The 22,789-nt window shown below is 48.5% G+C and overlaps 1 protein-coding gene across 3 annotated transcripts in view; it reads right to left on the reverse strand.

Moving 5' to 3' along the window:
* The window catches only part of dgki (diacylglycerol kinase, iota), a 558,727-nt gene that overhangs the window by 312,964 nt on the left and 222,974 nt on the right, over positions 1–22,789 (reverse strand). For all 3 annotated transcript variants that reach the window (XM_072484255.1, XM_072484256.1, XM_072484254.1), the window contains exons 9-11: positions 7,027–7,101; positions 5,240–5,335; positions 3,252–3,334 (exon numbers count right to left, since the gene is read on the reverse strand). In XM_072484255.1, coding sequence (XP_072340356.1) covers positions 3,252–3,334; positions 5,240–5,335; positions 7,027–7,101 — 254 coding nt within the window. The remainder of the gene's footprint in view (positions 1–3,251; positions 3,335–5,239; positions 5,336–7,026; positions 7,102–22,789) is intronic.

The raw sequence follows: 22,789 nt of genomic DNA on the forward strand, positions 1-22,789 counted from the left end.
TGTGTATGTGTGTTCAGGTGTGTGTATGTGTTCAGGTGTGTGTATGTGTGTTCAGGTGTGTGTGTTCAGTTGTGTGTGTATGTTCAGGTGTGTGTGTGTGTTCAGGTGTGTGTGTTCAGGTGTGTGTGTTCAGGTGCATGTGTGTTCAGGTGTGTGTGTGTGTTCAGATGCATGTGTTTTCAGATGCATGTGTTTTCAGATGCATGTGTTTTCAGGTGCATGTGTGTTCAGGTGCATGTGTGTTCAGGTGTGAGTGTGTGTTCAGGTGTGTGTGTGTTCAGGTGTGTGTGTGTTCAGGTGTGTGTATGTGTGTTCAGGTGTGTGTGTGTGTTCAGGTGTGTGTGTGTATGTTCAGGTGTCTGTGTGTGCGTATGTTCAAGTGTGTGTGTTCAGGTACATGTGTCTGTGTGTTCAGGTGTGTGTTCAGGTGCGTGTGTGTTCAGGTGCGTGTGTGTTCAGGTGCGTGTGTGTGTTCAGGTGTGTGTGTTCAGGTGCGTGTGTGTGTTCAGGTGTGTGTGTTCAGGTGCGTGTATGTGTGTTCAGGTGTGTGTGTGTGTGTTTTCAGGTGTGTGTTCAGGTGTGTGTGTGTTTGTGTGTGTGTGTTTGTGTGTGTGTGTTTGTGTGTGTGTGTGTTCAGGTGTGTGTGTGTGTGTTCAGGTGTGTGTGTGTGTGTTCTGGTGTGTGTGTGTGTTCTGGTGTGTGTGTGTGTTCTGGTGTGTGTGTGTGTTCTGGTGTGTGTGTTCTGGTGTGTGTGTGTGTGTTCTGGTGTGTGTGTGTGTTCTGGTGTGTGTGTGTGTGTATGTTCAGGTGTGTGTGTGTGTGTGTGTGTATGTTCAGGTGTGTGTGTGTTTGTGTGTGTGTGTGTGTTCAGGTGTGTGTGTGTATGTGTGTGTTCAGGTGTGTGCGTATGCGTTCATGTGTGTGTGTGTTCAGGTATCTGTGTGTGTTTTCAGTCATGTGCATGTTCAGGTGTGTCTGTGTGTGTGTTCAGGTATGTGTGTCTGTATGTGTGTGTTCAGGCATGTGTGTGTTCATGTGTGTCTGAATGTGTATATGTTGCGACATGAGCCATGTTTTGAGCAGATTCTCCCTGTCGTGCATTCGCCATGTTTTGATTTAAAGTGACACCTCAAATGCAGATTGCCCCAGAATGAGGGCACCATGATCGCTGCTGGCATTAACTTGCCCAATTCTCTGTTCCAGGTCACACAGCAGCAGGAGTTTGAGGATGCAGAATTCTTCCCAGCACCTGTTCGTGCTGACTTGCAGCATCCGGAAAGCAGCATTCCTGCCCTCCGTGACATGTTCACTTTGGGGAAAACTGCAGGCCTCACTAAGCCTGTCGCTCGCTGACAAGGTGTGGGCTGCTCCTTTGAACCGAGAGAGACCCAGTGACATCCATGACAGTGATTCGTAAATTAGGAGCTGTTGCAAATACTTCCAAGCGTCAGATTGAAAGGAGCCAGACACACAACAGTTCGTCATCATGAACACCTCACAGTTCCTGGCAATGCCGTCCATACCGTGCTCCGAGGCTGCAGCAACAAGTGAGACATCTCAAGAGAGGACGTTGTTACGGATAAACAGATACATCAAACACTTCTCCTCTCTATTGTTCAGCTAGGAGGATTGCTCCCTTCACATCCTGGCTGAACATAGCCTCCTGCTGAGAGTCCTTCTCCCATCCTCCCTCTTCAAGCAGCTTGCCCTGATCTGTGTGACCTCTGTTCAATCTCTCAGTCATGCTGTAGTCCGAGAGGAATGTTCTACTCCTGCACCCATGTCTGGGAGCAACGCAGTTGTGCAAAGGATTTGAGGTCAGGACGAAGCTGTTCCAGAGCTGCCATGTCCCGCTCCCTGCAGACTTTATCCCCTCTTGAGAACTCCAGAAAGTACCAAACACGTGGGCAATCGTTGCAGCAAGCAATCCAAATTCATCAGTAATTCACCCGACAGTGGTTTGCGATGAACATTTTATATAGCGATGGTTGTGGGTGGCCCCTCGTGTTTCTGAACGGGTGTTTGTCTGCCGGAGGTTAAGGAGGGGGGGGCACTGGTTAGAGGGACTGGACTCCACAATGACAGCACTGTGTCAATTCGGCTGGTTAATGTAATGATCTGTCCCTTTTGCTTACTTCACAGCGCCCTCGTGAATGACCTTGTTAATAGCGTGTGTGCGCTCTAACTTGCATGCAGAGACACCACAGATGCCATTCTGCACTTCTAACGGTGCTTGTACCACCCAAAAAATAAGCACAAGGGATCTGAATTTTGCACCCATAACTTTTGTTAAAACTCAGATAGCTAGAGAGGGTTGGAGCCTAGTCTTTATCTATGTGGAAACTTTAATTTACAGAGCGCTGCATTGTACTTTGTACACCTCCAACCAACAAAAACACTTTCAACCTGCTCCGATATATGAGCACAGTTGAGTTTCCCAGCCAATGCTCACTCACTGAATACAATTAACACACAATTAATATGCAGTTAACACCACGACTGCTCGTTCAGTGTCTGAACCATTAGACTTCCATAGCCCTTGTTGTTCTCATTGTGAGAACTGTATTCTGATCATTGATTTATTTTATGTGAACTTAATCCTTTAGTGACTTGGAAGTCTCATCTGACAATTTTGAGATGGTCAATCTTATAGTGGTCTGTATTGTCATCAAGGGCTGTATGATATGATCTGGAGGTCAGGCAGGTAATAACTAATATTGAATGGAAAAAGGCACATTCACATTTATTGGGTATAAGTCTACTGAAGGGAATGACCAGAGAAGTTACGCTCAAGAGAATACCTTGCGGTGAGGTGGCATAGTGGTTAGCACAGTTGCCTCACAGCGCCAGGGACGCAGGTTCAATCCCGGCCTCTGGTAACTGTGTGGAGTTTGCACCTTCTCCCCGTGTCTGCGTGGGCTTCCTCTGGATGCGCTGGTTACCTTCCACAGTCCAAAGATCTGCAGGTTAGGTGGATTGGCCATGATAAATTGCTTCTTAGTGTCCAAAAGGAAAGGTGGGGTTACTGGATTGCAGGGATAGGGTAGGAGCTTGAGCCTAAGTAGGGTGCTCTGAGTGTCGGTGCAGCCTCGATGGGCCGAATGGCCTCCTTCTGTACGAGGGATTCTATGAAAAATCAATCATTGTGTCAGAGGTGTGTGTTGGTTTGGTGCTGCACTTAAATGCGTGGTATCTGCAGTCAGTCACATACAGAAATGGCATAGGGATGGGTGATAGCTATCCTGACTTACGCTTCCCTTGGTCCTCCCCGGGAGAGATCGAAGACTTGCCGTGGATTCAGCCACCACATGAACATCTGGAGGACCTTGTTTCCCTGCCACAGAAAATGTGGAAAGAAAAAACACACAGAATGAAAAAGTGACACGACAGGGAGCGAGGGACAGAATGGGAAGCAACCCATGAAGAGTGCTCATTGTTTCACATTGACTCAATGTCTACCCAAACAAGGTGAGTCGGTGTCACCTTCTGTTCACAGATGTGCCCACTGCACTCTCAGCACCTTGTACATATCCCCATCAGTTGCATCTCATGTGCACCAGTTCATGGATGAAAGATCAGAAATAGGATTTGAAAGAAGGGGATAGGGTTTGTGGTGTATCTTAGTGGTAGAGCTAGTGGATAAGTTATAATCGTGTATCAGTGACACGCAAGGTTATTGCACCCTCTGAGTCTCTCTCCAGCTATTGGACAAATGCACCATCACTTTTTAACCTCGCTCATGTGAAGTGGGTATTAACAGTCTTTAGACCATTCCTTTACATTAAAGGCCCTGAGTGTCAATGAGATGTGACCCTAGAGGGGACCAGAAGCTGGTGTGATAGGAGTGGAGGGGTAAGAAATTCAGATGGACCCAAATTAGCCACACACACAACACCTGCACACACGCACACCCACCTGCACACACAGACATACACACACACCTGCACAGCCTTACACACGCACACACACTCACACACATGCACTCAGACATACACCTGCACACGCACAACACCTGCACATACACACCCGCACACACATACTTACACATACACATCTGCACACATGCATATGCACACGCACACACACATCAGACCTGCACACACACGCAACACAACACCCGCATATGGATGCACGCACACACGCACATACACAGACACACATTTATATCACATGCACACACACATACCACATGCACACACACATATCACACACACACACACAAATACACAGATGACAACACGTCACATAAGCACACGCACACCCTCACACATACACACACTCTCACACACACCACATTGATTGATTGATATTTATTGTCACATGTACCGAAGTACAGTGAAAAGTATTTTTCTGCGACCAAGGGAACGTACACAGTACGTACACAGTAGACAAAAGAATAATCAACAGAGTACATTGACAAATGGTACATCAACAAATAGTGATTGGTTACAGTGTGGAACAAGGACCAAACAAGAGCAGCATAGGGTGTTGTGAATAGTGCTCTTACAGGGAACAGATCAGTCCGAGGGGGAGTCGTTGAGGAGTCTAGTAGCTGTGGGGAAGAAGCTGTTCCTATGTCTGGATGTGCGGGTCTTCAGACTTCTCTAAGTTGTTGTGCTGTGTGGTGTTGTCATGCACACACACATGGCAACACCGCACACTAGCACATGCACACTCTCACACATACCATTTACATACACACACACACACACTACAGAGACCTACCCACATACCCTCACACACAACATACACACACACCACATACATACATACAAAAGCATACACACACCAAATGTACACACCACATGCACACACACAACATACACACATGCATACACACACCAAATGCACACACCACATACACAGACACACACTATTGGGTATTGGGCGAGTGGGGGACTTGGCCTGTGCCATTCATTGAAGTGGCAGCTCCTAAACCTTACTCAGTCCAGAAGAGGAACACTCCAATATCAATACTTTCCCACAATAAGCCAACTGACATCAGGCAGAAAATCAGGAGGATAACTTCCACCTCTCACCCTCATGTTGTCAGCTGCACTTCATTTGCAGCTAACAATGAACACACAGACACAGTGAACTGTACAGCAGCTTTCAAATGCCATTCAATGCAAGAGTGATAAATTGGTAGGTGGCTACTGGGCTGAACCGTGAGCTGCTCGTTAGATAAAAAGATACATTTTGGTGAATCCCCCCCCCCTCCCCCCGCCTACCCACTAACCTGGTTTCCGCCACTCTTTGGATTTACAAACACCAGAAGTGGCTTCATCAAGGGCGACGAGATGGGTTTGATTACAAACGGCTTCCATTTGCTTTCCTGTAAAACAAGGCTCGAGGCATTAATCTAGTCAGTCTCCTTCAGCGGGTAACAAGGTGGTATTGAAAACGGTCCAGTACCTGCCTTGCCCAGGTGAAATTAAGCGTACACGTGCCACTGTGAGCTATGGGAGGCCAACTTGCTCTGCACACTGTCAACTATTAACGTGAAACCCTGAATAGATTTCATCTTCATCCGTCTCAATACCAAAATTAAGTGGGCGGCCCCATCCCATCAAATCATTTGACCCTGCCACTGCCCCGTCCCCCACCCCTCACCCACAAGGTTTCCCCCTCCAATTCCTGAGGGCACCGGCTCGTTGTGCAGTCAGGTTGTTTCGGGCATTGGGTGCCCGTGGAGACCTCATTATCCATGCGCGACTCTTGACAGTGTGTTGGCAGGCTTTTCGGCCGAGGGGGATATCACAGCCAAGCCCAATGCTGTTCTTACCCAACATGCACACAACGGCTAACCCGGCGTTACTTTTGGGCGGCCGGAAACTTGGTTTATAAATTCCAGCGGAGGTGTTACAGCAGTAATTCCTTTGCACCAGTGGAGTTAAAACATAGATTGAGCCAACTAGTGGGGGAGGGGGGGAGGGGGATAGTTAGCGCGAGGGTGAAGGTGGGGGTGGCTTGCAAAACAGTAACCTTGAATGTGACCAGCAGTTACTTCATGCCATTGTCTGCTTCCTTCCCTTTGGGTGGACTGCAGTCAAGGAGCCCTGTGTATGTAGAGGAGACACATCGATTGGGATAAGGGTTTGGCCAGGCAGGTAGCCAGAGGTGCTGAATCCAAGTGAAGCGCTGCACTTGCTGAATCTGCAACCTGGGAATCCAACCTGGTGGGATTCTATTCAGGTCAGGAATTTAAATGAGTGGGTGTTTGTGTGGGCGTGTGTGTGGGCGTGTGTGTGGGAACGTATGTGCATTTTCTGTCAGCTATTCATCAATGAACGCATATACATTTTTCGGATGGATAAAGGGGATTGGTCAAATTGGACCTCATCCTGGACTTGTATTCCCCATTAAAGTAACCACTTCAGGTCTAACTTGGGGCATGAATCCCAATTGGGAGTTTCTCCCACAACTTTGGTGGGAACCTCCATTTTTAGACAGTAGGGCGGTTCATGCCAAACATCTCAGGAAATGTTGGGCAGGTACGGCCAACAGTTGCAATGTTATCAGACTGAGATGTGTTACCGCCTGGGAGTGGTGCATTTAACACCACAAAAACATCTGAATGTTTACCAATCGGAATGACAAAACATCGACATGTTGGGTGGCTGAGACAAGCCACTATCTGAAAACCTCAAGGAATTCTAGGGGTTCATGGCTGCATTGCTTACTAATGTCATTGCGGATGCCTTGCACTGTTGGGCCTGATAACTAGTGGGTTAAGAGTCTCTGAGGGCACATTAATCCTGGGGTTAATACTTGTACCTCTTAATGGGTTATATCTCCTACTGGATTCAATACCCCTTGGATCAATGATCAAATCTGTTCCTGGTGTTAATCTAGTTCCCTCACACTATGTGGCTCAATGACTCCCTGGATTTGTGCAGATGTATCTGCTGCATCAAGTCTGAAATACACAAAGGGAAGTTAAAGTTGTGGCAAAACTGATTTGGCTTTGAAAGCGGCCCCTTCTCTCTCCATTTAAGTATAAACCAGTTCCTCGGCCTGACTCACGTCTGCTCCTTTCCTGCTGGTTTTTCTCTTCAATGATGTCCTCTTTTTCCTTCTAGTTGAAGATTTGAAGGAGTTCTGTGCAGAGGCAATGATCAGAAACAGGATGTCACCACAGATGTTCATTGCTGGTTTCTGACAGAGCTGTCACCACCCTCCGAATAAAACATGACACCCGTGTAAAAGCCTGTCACCAGAAACCCAAAGATATGTCCCCAGTGTATGAATCATCTGGTGGCATGGCAGTGGCTCCTGATGAAACCTGATCTCAATCCCAATCCGATCATTTTAATACCACTGAGTTCTGCGGAAAAAGACAATCTGGCTTCCATTCAGATTTACGTTCAGAAATTCTCGCTTCAACCGGCAGAGGTATCTGCGCGCAATTATGTTTCATTGTGTTTGCTTCGGTTCATGGCACATGGCTTTACATGAATTAACAGCCCTCAGTAACTTGACCGAGTGGCTATTCATCACATGTCAGCATAGATTGCGGCTGTCAGCAGCCTGTATAACTGTGGAAGCACGTGTCCTGACCACATTCTGCTCTGAACTGATGTCCAAAAACTTATACTTTCCAGTAAGGGTCAGTGGACAAGAGTGGGAACCTGGAGGCTTTTATTTCCTTTTCTCCAAGACCGGAGCTGGGAGGACCTATTGCAATATCTTTACTGCTGCTCTCCCTTAGTTTCACTCAGCAAAGATCAGAGATCATACCTGAGACCTCCTGTGCAGGTCAGTACAGTGCCAGGGCATTATACCAAATCACTATCAGTTCAATACAATTTGAATATTTACGGTACAGACTCCTATGGAATGTTTATGATACTCAAGAGTATTTTGAAGACAGTGGAACATGTATACAAATCCGAGCAATTCACCCTAGTCTTATAACGTACAATGAAGAATGTTTATGGGCAAGCAGGCAATTAATCAGAGGAAGAGGAGGATTCATGAACATCCTCACCCTCAGCCACAGTGGATCCAAAGTGGCGTGCAAGGAACAAGGCTGAAGTCTTAGCAAGTATCCAGTCAGAAGTGGAAGCTGCCACATGCCCCTCTCTGGGCGTTCCCACCAGGGTCGTTTCTGATGTCCAGCCAATTTGGTTTGCCCAAGAGTGCATTGGAAGGTAGCAGAGGCAAACGGGTCACGTTAGATTCCAGTTGAAATGCTCGGAATGATTTCCGGTTGAAATGCTCACGAGCCAAGCTATTCTAGGACCGCTCCAGCGTTGGCAGCTGCCAACGATTTAAAAGATGACCAGGTATGTTCCATCGACAAAAATCAGGGGCTGGATTCTCCGTTCCTGAGTCCAAGTGCTGGCGCCAATGTAGGATCGGCGGAGTTCCACGTTGGAAAAATCGGCACCACAACTGCACCGATTCTGCTACCGGTGAGGGGCTAGCACCTGTGCCGTGTGAAACACCCGCAGAACACGCAAAAAACGGTGGGCGAATTGCCGGGTCAGTATTTAAACACGCGCAGGGCTGATAAGTTGCAGCCGCGCGTACACTTACAACCCACCCACACTCGCACCAATCACGCCCGAAGAAATGGCGCCGGTTGTACAGGACTGCATACCCGTCCACCCCGACCCCACAGCCCATCTCCTGGCCATCTCCCATACTCTCCCCCAGACCTGGCAGAAGCCTCCTGGCCAGCGGCACAACTGTCGGCGAAGTATGGCGGTGCTAGACACTGTCCATATGCCCTCTCTCTCTGCAGCCGCCACGCCAGGTTCATGACTGTTGAGAGCACACATGGACCGTGCTGTCGGGAACTCGGCCCATCGAAAGCGGAGCATCGTGGGTGGCCCGATAATGAGATGTCACAATGACGCCGATTTAGAGGGGGCGGAACATCCCGACCTGGCATCTAACCAGTGCCTGCCGCGATTTTGGCGTTGGGAGCTATTCTCCCCTGATCGCCGTTCCCAATTTTGGCGTCAGGCAACAGAGAATCCCGCCCCAGGACAATTCCAAGCCAGCCAGTTACCACCCAATCATTAGAAAAATAAAAATGAAATGAAATGAAAATCGCTTATTGTCACAAGTAGGCTTCAAATGAAGTTACTGTGAAAAGCCCCTAGTCGCCACATTCCGGCACCTGTTCGGGGAGGCTGGTACGGGAATTGAACCGTGCTGCTGACCTGCCTTGGTCTGCTTTCAAAGCCAGCGAATTGTCCCTGTGCTAAATGATGAAAGGAGCCGTCAATAGCGCCACCAAACGAGACCAAACTGACGGAACACCTACTCACTAAGGCCGGGTTTCACTGGAACGACTTGGCTCTTAGTCACATCACGAGCATGAATAAGAGTTAACGTCAGAGAGAAAAGAGCAACTGCCCATATCAGCAAAAGACCGTATGGCAGCAAGGAACCAGAGCATAGCAGAGGAAAATGGCGATCATCAGGAAAATACTTCAGTGCTGGAGTCACACCTGACACAAAAGAAGGTGGTCTTGATTTTAAAAGCCAGTCGTTTCAGCTCTAAGACATTGCTGCTTGAATTTCTCCAGAAGAACTCTTTGGCAAATCATCTTCGGCCATTTCATCAATGACCCTCCCTCTGTCATAAGGTCAGAAGTGGGCCATTTGCTGCCAAGGCTACAGTGTTCAGCTGCATTCACAGCTCATTAAAGAAGGAAGAAGCTCATACCAGCCTCCAGCTGGGCAAGGCTTGGGCTGAGAGCTGGCAGGTAACATTCGCACCACCTGAGTATCAGGTAATGAGCATCTCCAACAAGAGAAATTTCAGCCATTTCCCTCCGATGGCCAACTTGGAGTCCCCCACTGATTGGAACCCTAACTGAATGCCATGCTACAATGTAGGGAAGAAGGTGCGTAATTACTCTGTGATGGTTCACCTTCTGACATCTCAAAAATTCCATGCCATTTACCTACAAGGCTCAAGTTTGGGGCATTCACTTATTTACTTAGGTGTAACGACAACAATGTTCAGGCTGTTTAATCCAACCAACACAGAAGCTGCTTGTTTGATCCATGCGCCTACCATGGGACTCAACCCTCCATCACTGCTGGCTATGGTGGCGCAGTGGTTAGCACTCCTGCCTCACAGCTCCAGGGACCCGGGTTCGATTCTGATCTTGGGTGACCGTCTGTGTGGAATTTGCATGTTCTCCCCGTGTCTGTGTGGGTTTCCTCCGGGTGCTCCGGTTTCCTCCCACAGTCCGAAGATTTGCATGTTAGGAGAATTGGCCACGCTAAATTAGTGTCCAAAGGTTAGGTGAGGTCACAGGGATAGAATCATAGAATCATAGTATTTACTGTGCAGAAGGTGGCCATTCGGCCCATTGAGTCTGCACCGGCCCTTGGAAAGAGCACTCTACCCAAGCCCACATCTCCACCATCCCAGTAACCCCACCCAACCTTTCTGAACATTAAGGGCAAAGGATAGGGCGGGGGATTAGGCCAAGGTACGGTGTTCTATTGGAGCAGGGACCAGTATAGGCTCAGTGGGCCAAAAGGTCTTCTGCATTGTAGGGGTTCTATGATACCAGGGTGTGCTGTAGGTGCCTCCATCTCCTGCAACTACTAGAGCCGGGAAGGTGAAGAGCAGAAATATTGTGGGCAGCATTAAGTTCCTTTCCGAGCCATACACCACCCTGACTTGGACAGATGTTGTGGAATTCCCTACCTTACCAGATTGTGGGAATGTCATCTCCACTTAGTTGGCAGTGCCAGTGTACATCAAGAATAATTGAACAGAATGCTATTGCACACACCGTATATGTGGAGCCATCAGTTAGAGTCGTCTAAGAAACTGACTAATAGGGCACATAGGTACTCCAAGGCAGGGGCTATATAAAAGAGGCAAAGTGGCTCAATATTAAACAGTATTAGCATAATCTTCAAACTAAAGACAGGAAAGAAAATCTAAGGGACAAAGTAGGCAGGATCTTAATTTGGACTAAAGAAAGGTGCACTGAGGGTGGCATGTGGCACAGTGGTTAGCACTGGGACTGTGGCGCTGAGGACCTGGGTTTGAATCACGGCTCGGGTCTCCATGTGGAGTTTGCACATGCTCCCCATGTCCGCGTGGGTTTCACCCCCACAGCCCAAAGATGAGCAAGTTAGGTGGATTGGCCACGCTGAATTGCCCCTTAATTGGAAAAAAATTAACTCTAAATTTAAAAAAAAAAGAAAGGTGCACTGGAAGACAGCCATGTGAAACAAAGATTCTTATCCTTTTACGTTTAACATTATTTTTACACCCCTTCTTTCCCCTCTATATTTGTTTGTCTGCCTTGTGTGTGTGTGTGTGTGTGTGAGAGAGAGGGTGGATGCGAGTTAAGGGGAGGATTAGCAGATATACGTTTGCTGCATATTTAATTGTAGTTAGTGTTAGTAATAAAAATTAATTGTGTTTAAATTTACAAACCTGGTGACTGTAATTATTGGGTAGCCAAAGACCAAAGACTTTGGGTATTTTCTAAGAATTACTGGTTAATTTCAATTGTGTTGCGACTCCGGGTCAAGTGTGGCTGGAATTGATCACGCACTAGCCCAGGATGTCACAACAATACATAATTAACTTTTTTTTTCAGTTTCAAAACATATTGTTGGAGAAACTGTCCTGATTACGTTCCAGAAATTCACTGTCTAGGCTACTCAAGGTATTTTGCTTCTCTCAGTCTGCATGACAATTAAATCTACCATTATAACCACGTTGTTTTTTCCTTCATGTTTCCCTGCTCTTGGCATCGATACATCCCCCATTAATGTCAGGAGCACAGTAAACAACTCCCACCAGAGCCTTTGCATCCTTTTACTTCACTAATTCTACCCACGTTGATTCCACTGCCTTGTCACGCTTACTGAATTTCCCTTCTTTCTGTGCCTGAGTCTTCTCTTTTGCAAAATTGTAACTTCTCCTATCCCAGTTTCCTGTCCTTTCTAATGCAGAGAATATTTTGCTCCTCATCATGTTTGAAGCCAGGTCTGTAGTAGGTTTGAAACCTACTACAGTCGTAACTTTCCGGCCGGGATTCTCCGAACTCCTGGGCAAGTGTTGACGCCGGCGTAAACATCGGAGTGGTGTACGCCGGCATCAACGGGCCTCTTGGCCCAGCAATTCGCTGTTTTTTTAGGGGGCTAACACGGTGCCCGAGTGCTGCGTGCTGCTCCGCAGCCGAACTGCGGCCCTGCACAGGTCCACACATGTGCGCGACGGATTCCGCGATTTGGAGGGGGCCTACCTCCTTCTGCGTGAGCCGCTGTTAGGTCCCCGATATGTTGCTCGGCGCCGGCGCAGAGACGGCAATCACGCGCATGGGCCGGCAGGACATGGCAACAAAGTGCACGCACCGGCGCGATCATGGCAACGACGCGCATGCACCGCTGCGGACATGGCAACCACACGCATGCACCGCCGTGATCATGGCAACCATGCGCATGCACCGCCGCGGACATGGCACCGCGTGCATGCATGCGACGGTTGCCTCCGCAGCGGCGCATGCGCGTGGTTGCCATGTCCGTGGCGGTGCATGCGCGTGGTTGCCATGATCGCGGCGGCGCATGCGCGTGGTTGCCATGTCCGCGGCGGTGCGTGCGCGTGGTTGCCATGTCCGCGGCGGTGCGTGCGCGTGGTTGCCATGTCCGCGGCGGTGCGTGCGCGTGGTTGCCATGTCCACGGCGGTGCATGCGCGTGGTTGTCATGTTCGCGGCGGTGCATGCGCGTGGTTGTCATGTCCGCGGCGGTGCATGCACGCGGTGCCATGTCCGCGGCGGTGCATGCGCATGGTTGCCATGATCGCGGCGGTGCATGCGCATGGTTGCCATGATCGCGGCGGTGCATGCGCATGGTTGCCATGTCCATGGCGGTGCATGCGCGTGGTTGCCATGATCGCGGCGGCGCATGGTTGTCATGTCCGCGGTGGTGCATGCGCGTGGTTGCCATGTCCATGGCGGTGCATGCGCGTGGTTGCCATGTCCTGCCGGCCCATGCGCGTGATTGCCGTCTCTGCGCCGGCGCCGAGCAACATATCGGGGACCTAACAGCGGCTCACGCAGAAGGAGGTAGGCCCCCTCCAAATCACGGTCAGCCGCCGATTGGAAGCCCCCGATCGCGGGCCTGGACCATGTGGAGGCCCCTCCCCGGAGTCAGATCCCACCGTCCCCCCCCATTAGGACGTCCACAGCGGCCGCGGGTCCAAGCTCCCACCGGATGGTACCAGGTTCCGGTACCTTATGCTATATGCATCGTATAAAGGACCTGTATTTGGAAGACTGTCCCCACCCAGCCATACGCTTAACGATTTACTCTGTAAGTTTTGAGATTTCACACACTTTAACATTGCTGATGCCATGGACATTGCTACATTGGCAACTAACCTGTTCTCATTTTACATCACTCCTGCTTCAGCTTCAACTGTTGTTTTATTCTAACTTTCAAGAATCTTTTCCACTCAGGAACCTATTACTGCACCTGGGACGCTGACTCACCAACATTAACATAAACAAACTAACAGTAATGAAGAAGTGAAGAGCATTAAAAAGTGTCCAGTCCCCCAGAACCAAATGGTTCCCCATGGATTAAAAATAGGTAGATGGGAACATTACAGAAGCTCTGACTGTTTTCTTTCAAGGTTCTTTTCTATTCGGAGCCATCCCTTTAGATTGGAAAATTGCACAAGTCACTCTACTATTTAAGATGTGGAGATGCCGGCGTTGGACTGGGGTGGGCACAGTAAGAAGTCTCACAACCAGGTTAAAGTCCAACAGGTTTGTCATGATATGCACTCATGCTCATAATGAGATACAGACAGACACCCAGTGCAGCTAATCAACACACAGGACAGAACACAACCAATCACCAGGCAGAACACTGGAAGGTGGTTTCCCACTATAAAACACACGAGGCATCAACACTCTGCCTCTTTCCACTGGTGACATCTGTAGTGACAGTCAGGATGTATATTTCAGTTAGCACCTTCTACACGTGGCTCAGAGCTAGTCTGGTCTAGCTAGTTATAGTAAGCACACTTAGGTTAGTAGAGTGTCAAACCTACAGCAAACTGTGTGCACTGCTTAACAGGTTCAATAAAGCGTATTGAACAAACCTCAACGTTTGGAGTCTACTTTCAAATACAACTGCATCCAGTTGCAGTCCGCGTTACCACAGGGTGATTAACACGACATGGTACCAGTAGTCTACTATCTCTAAGTGGTTTACCTCGAGTGATTCCGGGAGGACCAGCAAGTGCCTTCCAGCAGCATGGAGAAGATCCAGGCCCCTCCACAGCTACGGATCTTCGGCAATCTCGGCGCCAACTGGAGGGTCTTCAAGCAAAGGTTCCTTCTCTACATTGAGGCCTCTGACCTCGAGGATGCGTCCGATGCCAGAAAAATCGCGCTACTACTATCAACTGCAGGGGACCAAGCCAATCAGATTTTCAACTCGCTTAATTTTACCAATGGCCAGGACAAGACCAAATTCAAGACCATTTTGGAGAAGTTCGACAGTCACTGTGAAGTCAAAACAAACAAGGCCTTTGAGCGCTATATCTTCCAGCAACGCCTTCAGGGTAAGGATGAACCGTTCTAATCCTTTCTAACTCATCTCCATATATTAGCGCAGTCCTGCAATTATGGTGCAACCGATGATTCCATGATCAGGGATCGGATTTGGGGTGCACTCCGATTCCGTGCGGGAGCAACTCCTCAAAATGAAGCACATGACCCTGCCAGTCGCCATCGAGACGTGTATGGTGCATGAGCCTGCGAGAAATCAGTACTCCAGTCTCAAATCGGCAGAATACGAAAAACTTGCCGCCCACGAGGCAGAGATTGTACAGGCCATCGCCCGGATGCAGCGCCTCAGTATCGATGAAAGCGGCCATTTTGCGCACTTTCCCCGGGGCCCCACGCATGCACAACACGAACGGGAGAACGAAGCGGCCGAAACCAAACTGCGCAGGTGCGAACGACGGCTGACCGCACTGCGCATGTGCGACGACGCACGGAGCGTAACGACGTCACCGTCATGACGTGCCGAACTGCGACACTGCCCACTTAAAGCGGCAATGCCCTGCAAAAGGCAGGCGATGTTTAAATTGCGGGAAACCTGGACATTATGCAGCCTTGTGCAGGTCTGCACCACCAGTCAAGAGCCAGTGATCCCAATTCCAACGCAAGTGCGTTCGATGTGTACAGCAAGGTTTACTGGATTCTGATCCTGGTAGCACTACGGATCCAGAGGACGACTGCCTGGAGTCCCCCTATCGTGTGGGCATCATCACTACATATGAGTATGCCTCTTCAAATTCAGCAAGAATTCCTCAATGTGGATTCCGCAGACGAATGGCGTGCTGTCATACAAGTAAATCAATGCAGCATCCAGTTCAAGCTGGACACTAGTTCTTCTGCCAATCTCTCAAGCTGATTCTGACCGCATTGAAAAGCAACCCAAAATTCTTCCGCCGGCCTGCCAGCTCCTCGATTATAATGGCAATGCCATAACTGCACTAGGATCTTGTAATTTATTCGTCTCCAACAAGACCATCAATGTCGCACTGCGATTCGAAATCGTCAAGCCTGATGAGGCATCCCTGCTCGGTGCCCATGCATCATCTCCAAAGTGATGGAACCGACTGACTGGGTCAGCTCGATGGTCTGTGTGAAGAAGCCCTCAGGACAGTTGCGGATATGCATAGATGCCAAAGATCTTAACCAGAACATAATGCGGAAACACTACCCGATCCCGAAGCGGGAGGAACTGACCAGTGAGATGGAACACGCCAAATTCTTCATGAAGCTAGATGCATCGCATAGTTTCTGGCAGATACAACTGGACGAGTCCAGCAGGAAGCTCTGCATGTTCGACACACCATTTGGCAGGTACTGTTATAACCATATGCTGTTCGGCATTGTCTCAGCCTCTGAAATCTTCCACAGGATCATGGAGCAGATGATGGAGGGCATTGAGGGTGTGCGTGTCTACGTAGATGATGTAATCATATGGTCCACGACCCCCGAGGAACACATATCTCGCCTCAAACAAGTCTTTTGATGTGTCCATGCAAACGGCCTCAAGCTGAACAAGGCCAAGTGCTCCTTTGCCATGTAAACCATCAGGTTCTTGGGCGACCAGATATACCAGCAGGGTGTGCGACCAGATTCGGACAAGGTCAAGGCCATTAACGCCATGAAGACCCCAGAAGACAAGAAGGCCATACTACGCTTCCTCAGAATGGTGAACTTCTTGGGAAAATTCATTCCCAACTTGGCCTCTCACACCACGGCTCTCAGGCATCTGGTGAAGAAGTCCACTGCATTCCAGTGGTGATGCACGATCAATGACCACTAAATCGAGGTTGTAGTCCAACTGAAGGCTTTAATAAGCTAGATGTTTCCCCCAGCAGCTCAGGTACAGAATGAAGGCTAATGGGGCGGCACGGGCTCTTATACCCCACCTTGCAGGGCGGAGCTACCATACAGCTTGACCAATAGGAAATCATACAATATCTACCAATGGTGTTTCAGCATTACCAGGAACCGTAATACCTCTACACAGACTACCACAAGTAGCTACCCACACGTCAAGCAGAGTGGCTCGAGCTCAAAGCAAAGCTCACCACTGCTCCGGTACTAGCGTTTTTTGACCCAGACAGGGAAACAAAAATCTCCACGGACGCAAGCCAGGACGCCATTGGTGCGGTGCTCCACCAGAGGAATGACTCTTCGTCCTGGGCTCCAGTTGCTTATAGAACATAGAACGATACAGCGCAGTACAGGCCCTTCGGCCCACGATGTTGCACCGAAACAAAAGCCATCTAACCTACACTATGCCATTATCATCCATATGCTTATCCAATAAACTTTTAAATGCCCTCAATGTTGGTGAGTTCACTACTGTGGCAGGTAGGGCATTCCACGGCCTCACCACTCTTTGCGTAAAGAACCTACCTCTGACCTCTGTCCTATATCTATTACCCCTCAGTTTAAAGCTATGTCCCCTCGTGCCAGCCATTTCCATCCGCGGGAGAAGGCTCTCACGGTCCACCCTATCTAACCACTGATCATTTTGTATGCCTCTCTTAAGTCTCCTCTTAACCTTCTTCTCTCCAACGAAAACAACCTCAAGTCCATCAGCCTTTCCTCATAAGATTTTCCCTCCATACCAGGCAACATCCTGGTAAATCTCCTCTGCACCCGCTCCAAAGCCTCCACGTCCTTCCTATAATGCGGTGACCAGAACTGTACGCAATACTCCAAATGCGGCCGTACCAGAGTTTTGTACAGCTGCAACATGACCTCCTGACTCCGGAACTCAATCCCTCTACCAATAAAGGCCAACACTCCATAGGCCTTCTTCACAACCCTATCAACCTGGGTGGCAACTTTCAGGGATCTATGTACATGGACACCTAGATCCCTCTGCTCATCCACACTTCCAAGAACTTTACCATTAGCCAAATATTCCGCATTCCTGTTATTCCTTCCCAAGTGAATCACCTCACACTTCTCTACATTAAACTCCATTTGCCACCTCTCAGCCCAGCTCTGCAGCTTATCTATATCCCTCTGTAACCTGCTACATCCTTCCACACTATCGACAACACCACCGACTTTAGTATCGTCTGCAAATTTACTCACCCACCCTTCTGCGCCTTCCTCTAGGTCATTGATAAAAATGACAAACAGCAACGGCCCCAGAACAGATCCTTGTGGTACTCCACTTGTAACTGAACTCCATTCTGAACATTTCCCATCAACCACCACCCTCTGTCTTCTTTCAGCTAGCCAATTTCTGATCCACATCTCTAAATCACCCTCAATCCCCAGCCTCCGTATTTTCTGCAATAGCCTACCGTGGGGAACCTTATCAAACGCTTTACTGAAATCCATATACACCGCATCAACTGCTCTACCCTCGTCTACCTGTTCAGTCACCTTCTCAAAGAACTCGATAAGGTTTGTGAGGCATGACCTACCCTTCACAAAGCCATGCTGACTATCCCTGATCATATTATTCCTATCTAGGGAGGGTTTAAACTAATGTGGCAGGGGGATGGGAACCGATGTAGGAAGTCAGTGGGGACAGAAACAAAAGGCAGGAAGGGAGAGTGTGTAAAGCATGACCAGAGAAAGCAGGGCAGAGAGCAAGGAAGGTCTACATTAAACTGCATTTATTTCAATGCAAGGGGCCTGACGGGCAAAGCGGATGAACTCAGGGCATGGACGGGCACATGGGACTGGGATATTATAGCTATGACTGAAACATGGCTAAGGGAGGGACAGGACTGGCAGCTCAATGTTCCGGGGTACAGATGCTATAGGAAGGATAGAACAGGAGGTAAGAGAGGAGGGGGAGTGGCGTTTTTGATTAGGGAGAACATCACGGCAGTACTTAGAGGGGATATATCCGAGGGTTCGCCCACTGAGTCTATATGGGTAGAACTGAAAAATAAGAAGGGAGAGATCACCTTGGTAGGACTGTACTACAGGCCCCCAAATTGTCAGCGGGAAATTGAGGAGCAAATATGTAAGGAGATTACAGATAGCTGCAAGAATAATAGGGTGGTAGTAGTAGGGGACTTTAAACTTTCCCAACATTGACTGGGACAGCCATAGCATTAGGGGCTTGGATGGAGGGAAATTTGTTGAGTGTATTCAGGAGGAATTTCTCATTCAGTATGTGGATGGGCCGACTAGAGAGGGGGCAAAACTTGACCTCGTCTTGGGAAATAAGGAAGGGCAAGTGACAGAAGTGCTAGTGAGGGATCACTTTGGGACAAGTGACCATAACTCCATTAGTTTTAAGATAGCTATGGAGAATGATAGGTCTGGCCCAAGAGTTAAAATTCTTAATTGGGGCAAGGCCAATTTTGATGGTATCAGACAGGAACTTGCAGAGGTAGATTGGGGGAGACTGTTGGCAGGCAAAGGGACGGCTGGTAAATGGGAGGCTTTTAAAAATGTGTTAACCAGGGTGCAGGGTAAGCAGATTCCCTTTGGAGTGAAGGGCAAGGCTGGTAGAAGTAGGGAACCTTGGATGACTCGAGATATTGAGACTCTGGTCAAAAAGAAGAAGGGGGCATATGACGTACAAAAGCAACTGGGATCAAGTGGATCCCTTGAAGAGTATAGAGATTGTCGAAATAGAGTTAAGAGGAAAATCAGGAGGGCAAAAAGGGGACATGAAATTGCTTTGGCAAGTAATGCAAGGGAGAATCCAAAGAGATTCTACAGATACATAAAGGGGAAAAGAGTAACTAGGGACAGAGTAGGGCCTCTTAAGGATCAACAAGGACATCTATGTGCAGAGCCACAAGAGTTGGGTGAGATCCTGAATGAATATTTCTCATCGGTATTCACGGTGGAGAAAGGCATGGATGTTAGGAAACTAAGGGAAATAAATAGTGATGTCTTGAGAAGTGTGCATATTACAGAGGAGGAGGTGCTGGAAGTCTTAAAGCGCATCAAGGTAGATAAATCCCCGGGACCTGATGAAATGTATCCCAGGATGTTGTGGGAGGCTAGGGAGGAAATTGCGGGTCCCCTAACAGAGATATTTGAATCATCGGCAGCCACAGGTGAGGTGCCTGAAGATTGGAGAGTGGCGAATGTTGTGCCCTTGTTTAAGAAGGGCAGCAGGGAAAAGCCTGGGAACTACAGACCGGTGAGCCTAACGTCTGTAGTAGGTAAGTTGCTAGAAGGTATTCTGAGAGACAGGATCTACAAGCATTTAGAGAGGCAAGGACTGATTCGGGGCAGTCAGCATGGCTTTGTGCGTGGAAAATCATGTCTCGCAAATTTGATTGAGTTTTTTGAGGGGGTGACCAAGAAGGTAGATGAGGGCAGTGCAGTAGACGTTGTCTACATGGACTTTAGCAAAGCCTTTGTCAAGGTACCGCATGGTAAGTTGTTGCAGAAGGTTAAAGCTCACGGGATCCAGGGTGAGGTTGCCAATTGGATTCAAAATTGGCTGGACGACAGAAGGCAGAGGGTGGTTGTAGAGGGTTGTTTTTCAAACTGGAGGCCTGTGACCAGTGGTGTGCCTCAGGGATCGGTGCTGGGTCCACTGTTATTTGTGATTTATATTAATGATTTGGATGAGAATTTAGGAGGCATGGTTAGTAAGTTTGCAGATGACACCAAGATTGGTGGCACAGTGGATAGTGAAGAAGGTTATCTAGGATTGCAACGGGATCTTGATCAATTAGGCCAGTGGGCCGACGAATGGCAGACGGAGTTTAATTTAGATAAATGTGAGGTGATGCATTTTGGCAGATCGAATCAGGCCAGGACCTACTCAGTTAATGGTATGGCGTTGGGGAGAGTTATAGAACAAAGAGATCTAGGAGTACAGGTTCATAGCTCCTTGAAGGTGGAGTCGCAGGTGGACAGGGTGGTGAAGAAGGCATTTGGCATGCTTGGTTTCATTGGTCAGAACATTGAATACAGGAGTGGGAACGTCTTGTTGAAGTTGTACAAGACATTGGTACGGCCACACTTGGAATACTGTGTGCAGTTCTGGTCACCCTATTATAGAAAGGATATTATTAAACTGGAAAGAGTGCAGAAAAGATTTACTAGGATGTTGCCGGGACTTGATGGTTTGAGTTATAAGGAGAGGCTGGATAGACTGGGACTTTTTTCCCTGGAGCGTAGGAGGCTTAGGGGTGATCTTATAGAGGTCTATAAAATAATGAGGGGCATAGATAAGGTAGATAGTCAACATCTTTTCCCAAAGGTAGGGGAGTCTAAAACTAGAGGGCATAGGTTTAAGGTGAGAGGGGAGAGATTCAGAAGGGCCCAGAGGGGCAATTTCTTCACTCAGAGGGTAGTGAGTGTCTGGAATGGGCTGCCAGAGGTAGTAGTAGAGACGGGTACAATTGTGTCTTTTAAAAAACATTTAGATAGTTACATGGGTAAGATGGGTATAGAGGGTTATGGGCCAAGTGCAGGCAACTGGGACTAGCTTAATGGTAAAAACTGGGCGGCATGGACTGGTTGGGCTGAAGGGCCTGTTTCCATGCTGTAAACTTCTATGATTCTAGATGATTATAAATCTTGTCTCCAAGACTTTACCCACTACAGACGTGAGGCTCACCGGTCTATAGTTGCCGGGGTTGTCTCTGCTCCCCTTTTTGAACAAAGGGACCACATTTGCTATCCTCCAGTCCTCTGGCACTATTCCTGTAGCCAATGATGACATAAAAATCAAAGCCAAAGGTCCAGCAATCTCTTCCCTGGCCTCCCAGAGAATCCTAGGATAAATCCCATCAGGCCCCGGGGACTTATCTATTTTCAGCCTGTCTAGAATTGGCAACACCTCTTCCCTACATACCTCAATGCCATCTATTCTAATAGCCTGGGTCTCAGCATTCTCCTCCACAACATTATCTTTTTACTGAGTGATTACAGATGAAAAATATTCATTTAGTATCTCGCCTATCTCTTCAGACTCCACACACAACTTCCCATCCCTGTCCTTGACTGGTCCTACTCTTACCCTAGTCATTTGCTTATTCCTGACATACCGATAGAAAGCTTTTGGGTTTTCCTTGATCCTACCTGCCAAATACTTCTCATGTCCCCTCCTTGCTCGTCTTAGCTCTCTCTTTAGATCCTTCCTCGCTACCTTGTAACTATCCATCGCCCCAACTGAAACTTCACACCTCATCTTCACATAGGCCTCCTTCTTCCTCTTAACAAGAGATTCCACTTCTTTGGTAAACCACGGTCCCCTCGCTCTATGCCTTCCTCCCTGCCTGACCGGTACGTACTTATCAAGAACACGCAGTAGCTGATCCTTGAACAAGCTCCACTTATCCAGTGTGCCCAACACTTGCAGCCTACTTCTCCAACCTATCCCCCCCAAGTCACGTCTAATGGCATCATAATTGACCTTCCCCCAGCTATAACACTTGCCCTGCGGTGTATACTTATCCCTTTCCATCACTAACGTAAACGTCACCGAATTGTGGTCACTGTCCCCAAAGTGCTCTCCTACCTCCAAATCCAAATTATGCGTCAAGGGCCATGACTCCTACTGAACAGAGGTACGCCCAAATAGAAAAAGAGTGTCTGGGCCTCCTAACCGGCATTGTAAAATTTCATGACTACGTCGCGGTCTACCTACGTTCACAGTGGAGATTGACCACAGACCCATGGTCCATTTCATTCATACGGACTTGAGTGACATGATGCCCAGGCTTCAGCGCATTCTCCTTTGACTCCGAAGGTACGATTTTGAGTTAGTATACACACCAGGCAAGGAGCTGAGAATTGCGGATGCCCAATCACGCTCCATCATCTCGCCCTGTGAACAGGTTGACTTCATCCGCCAGGTGCAGCTGTGTGCCAGCAACCTCACGGACTCAGATGAAAGAGTGATCAGCATTCGTGAAGAGACTGCCAAAGACCCTCTTCTGCAGCGTGTAATGCACCATCTTGCAAATGGCTGGCAAAAAGGGCAATGCCCTCAGTCCTTTAATGTGAAGGACGACCTGACAGTTGTTGAGGGGATCCTCCTCAAGCTAGATCGTATCGTTATTCCTCAGTCTGCAGAGCTTAGTGTTCAAACAGATTCACGAGGGACACCTAGGTGTCGAAAAGTGTAGGCGCAGGGCCCGGCAGGCTGTCGATTGGCCTGGAATCAGCCAGGACATATCCAACATGGTCCTCAATTGTGCGACCTGCCAGCGTTTCCAGCCTGCTCAAACAAAAGAAACTCTCCAGCAACCCGAGATCGTGACCTCTCCTTGGTCCAAGGTGGGAAGCAACCTTTTTCACGCCA

The sequence above is a fragment of the Scyliorhinus torazame genome, chromosome 19 (genome assembly GCF_047496885.1).
Source record: "Scyliorhinus torazame isolate Kashiwa2021f chromosome 19, sScyTor2.1, whole genome shotgun sequence".
In the NCBI taxonomy this organism is placed as follows: domain Eukaryota; kingdom Metazoa; phylum Chordata; class Chondrichthyes; order Carcharhiniformes; family Scyliorhinidae; genus Scyliorhinus; species Scyliorhinus torazame.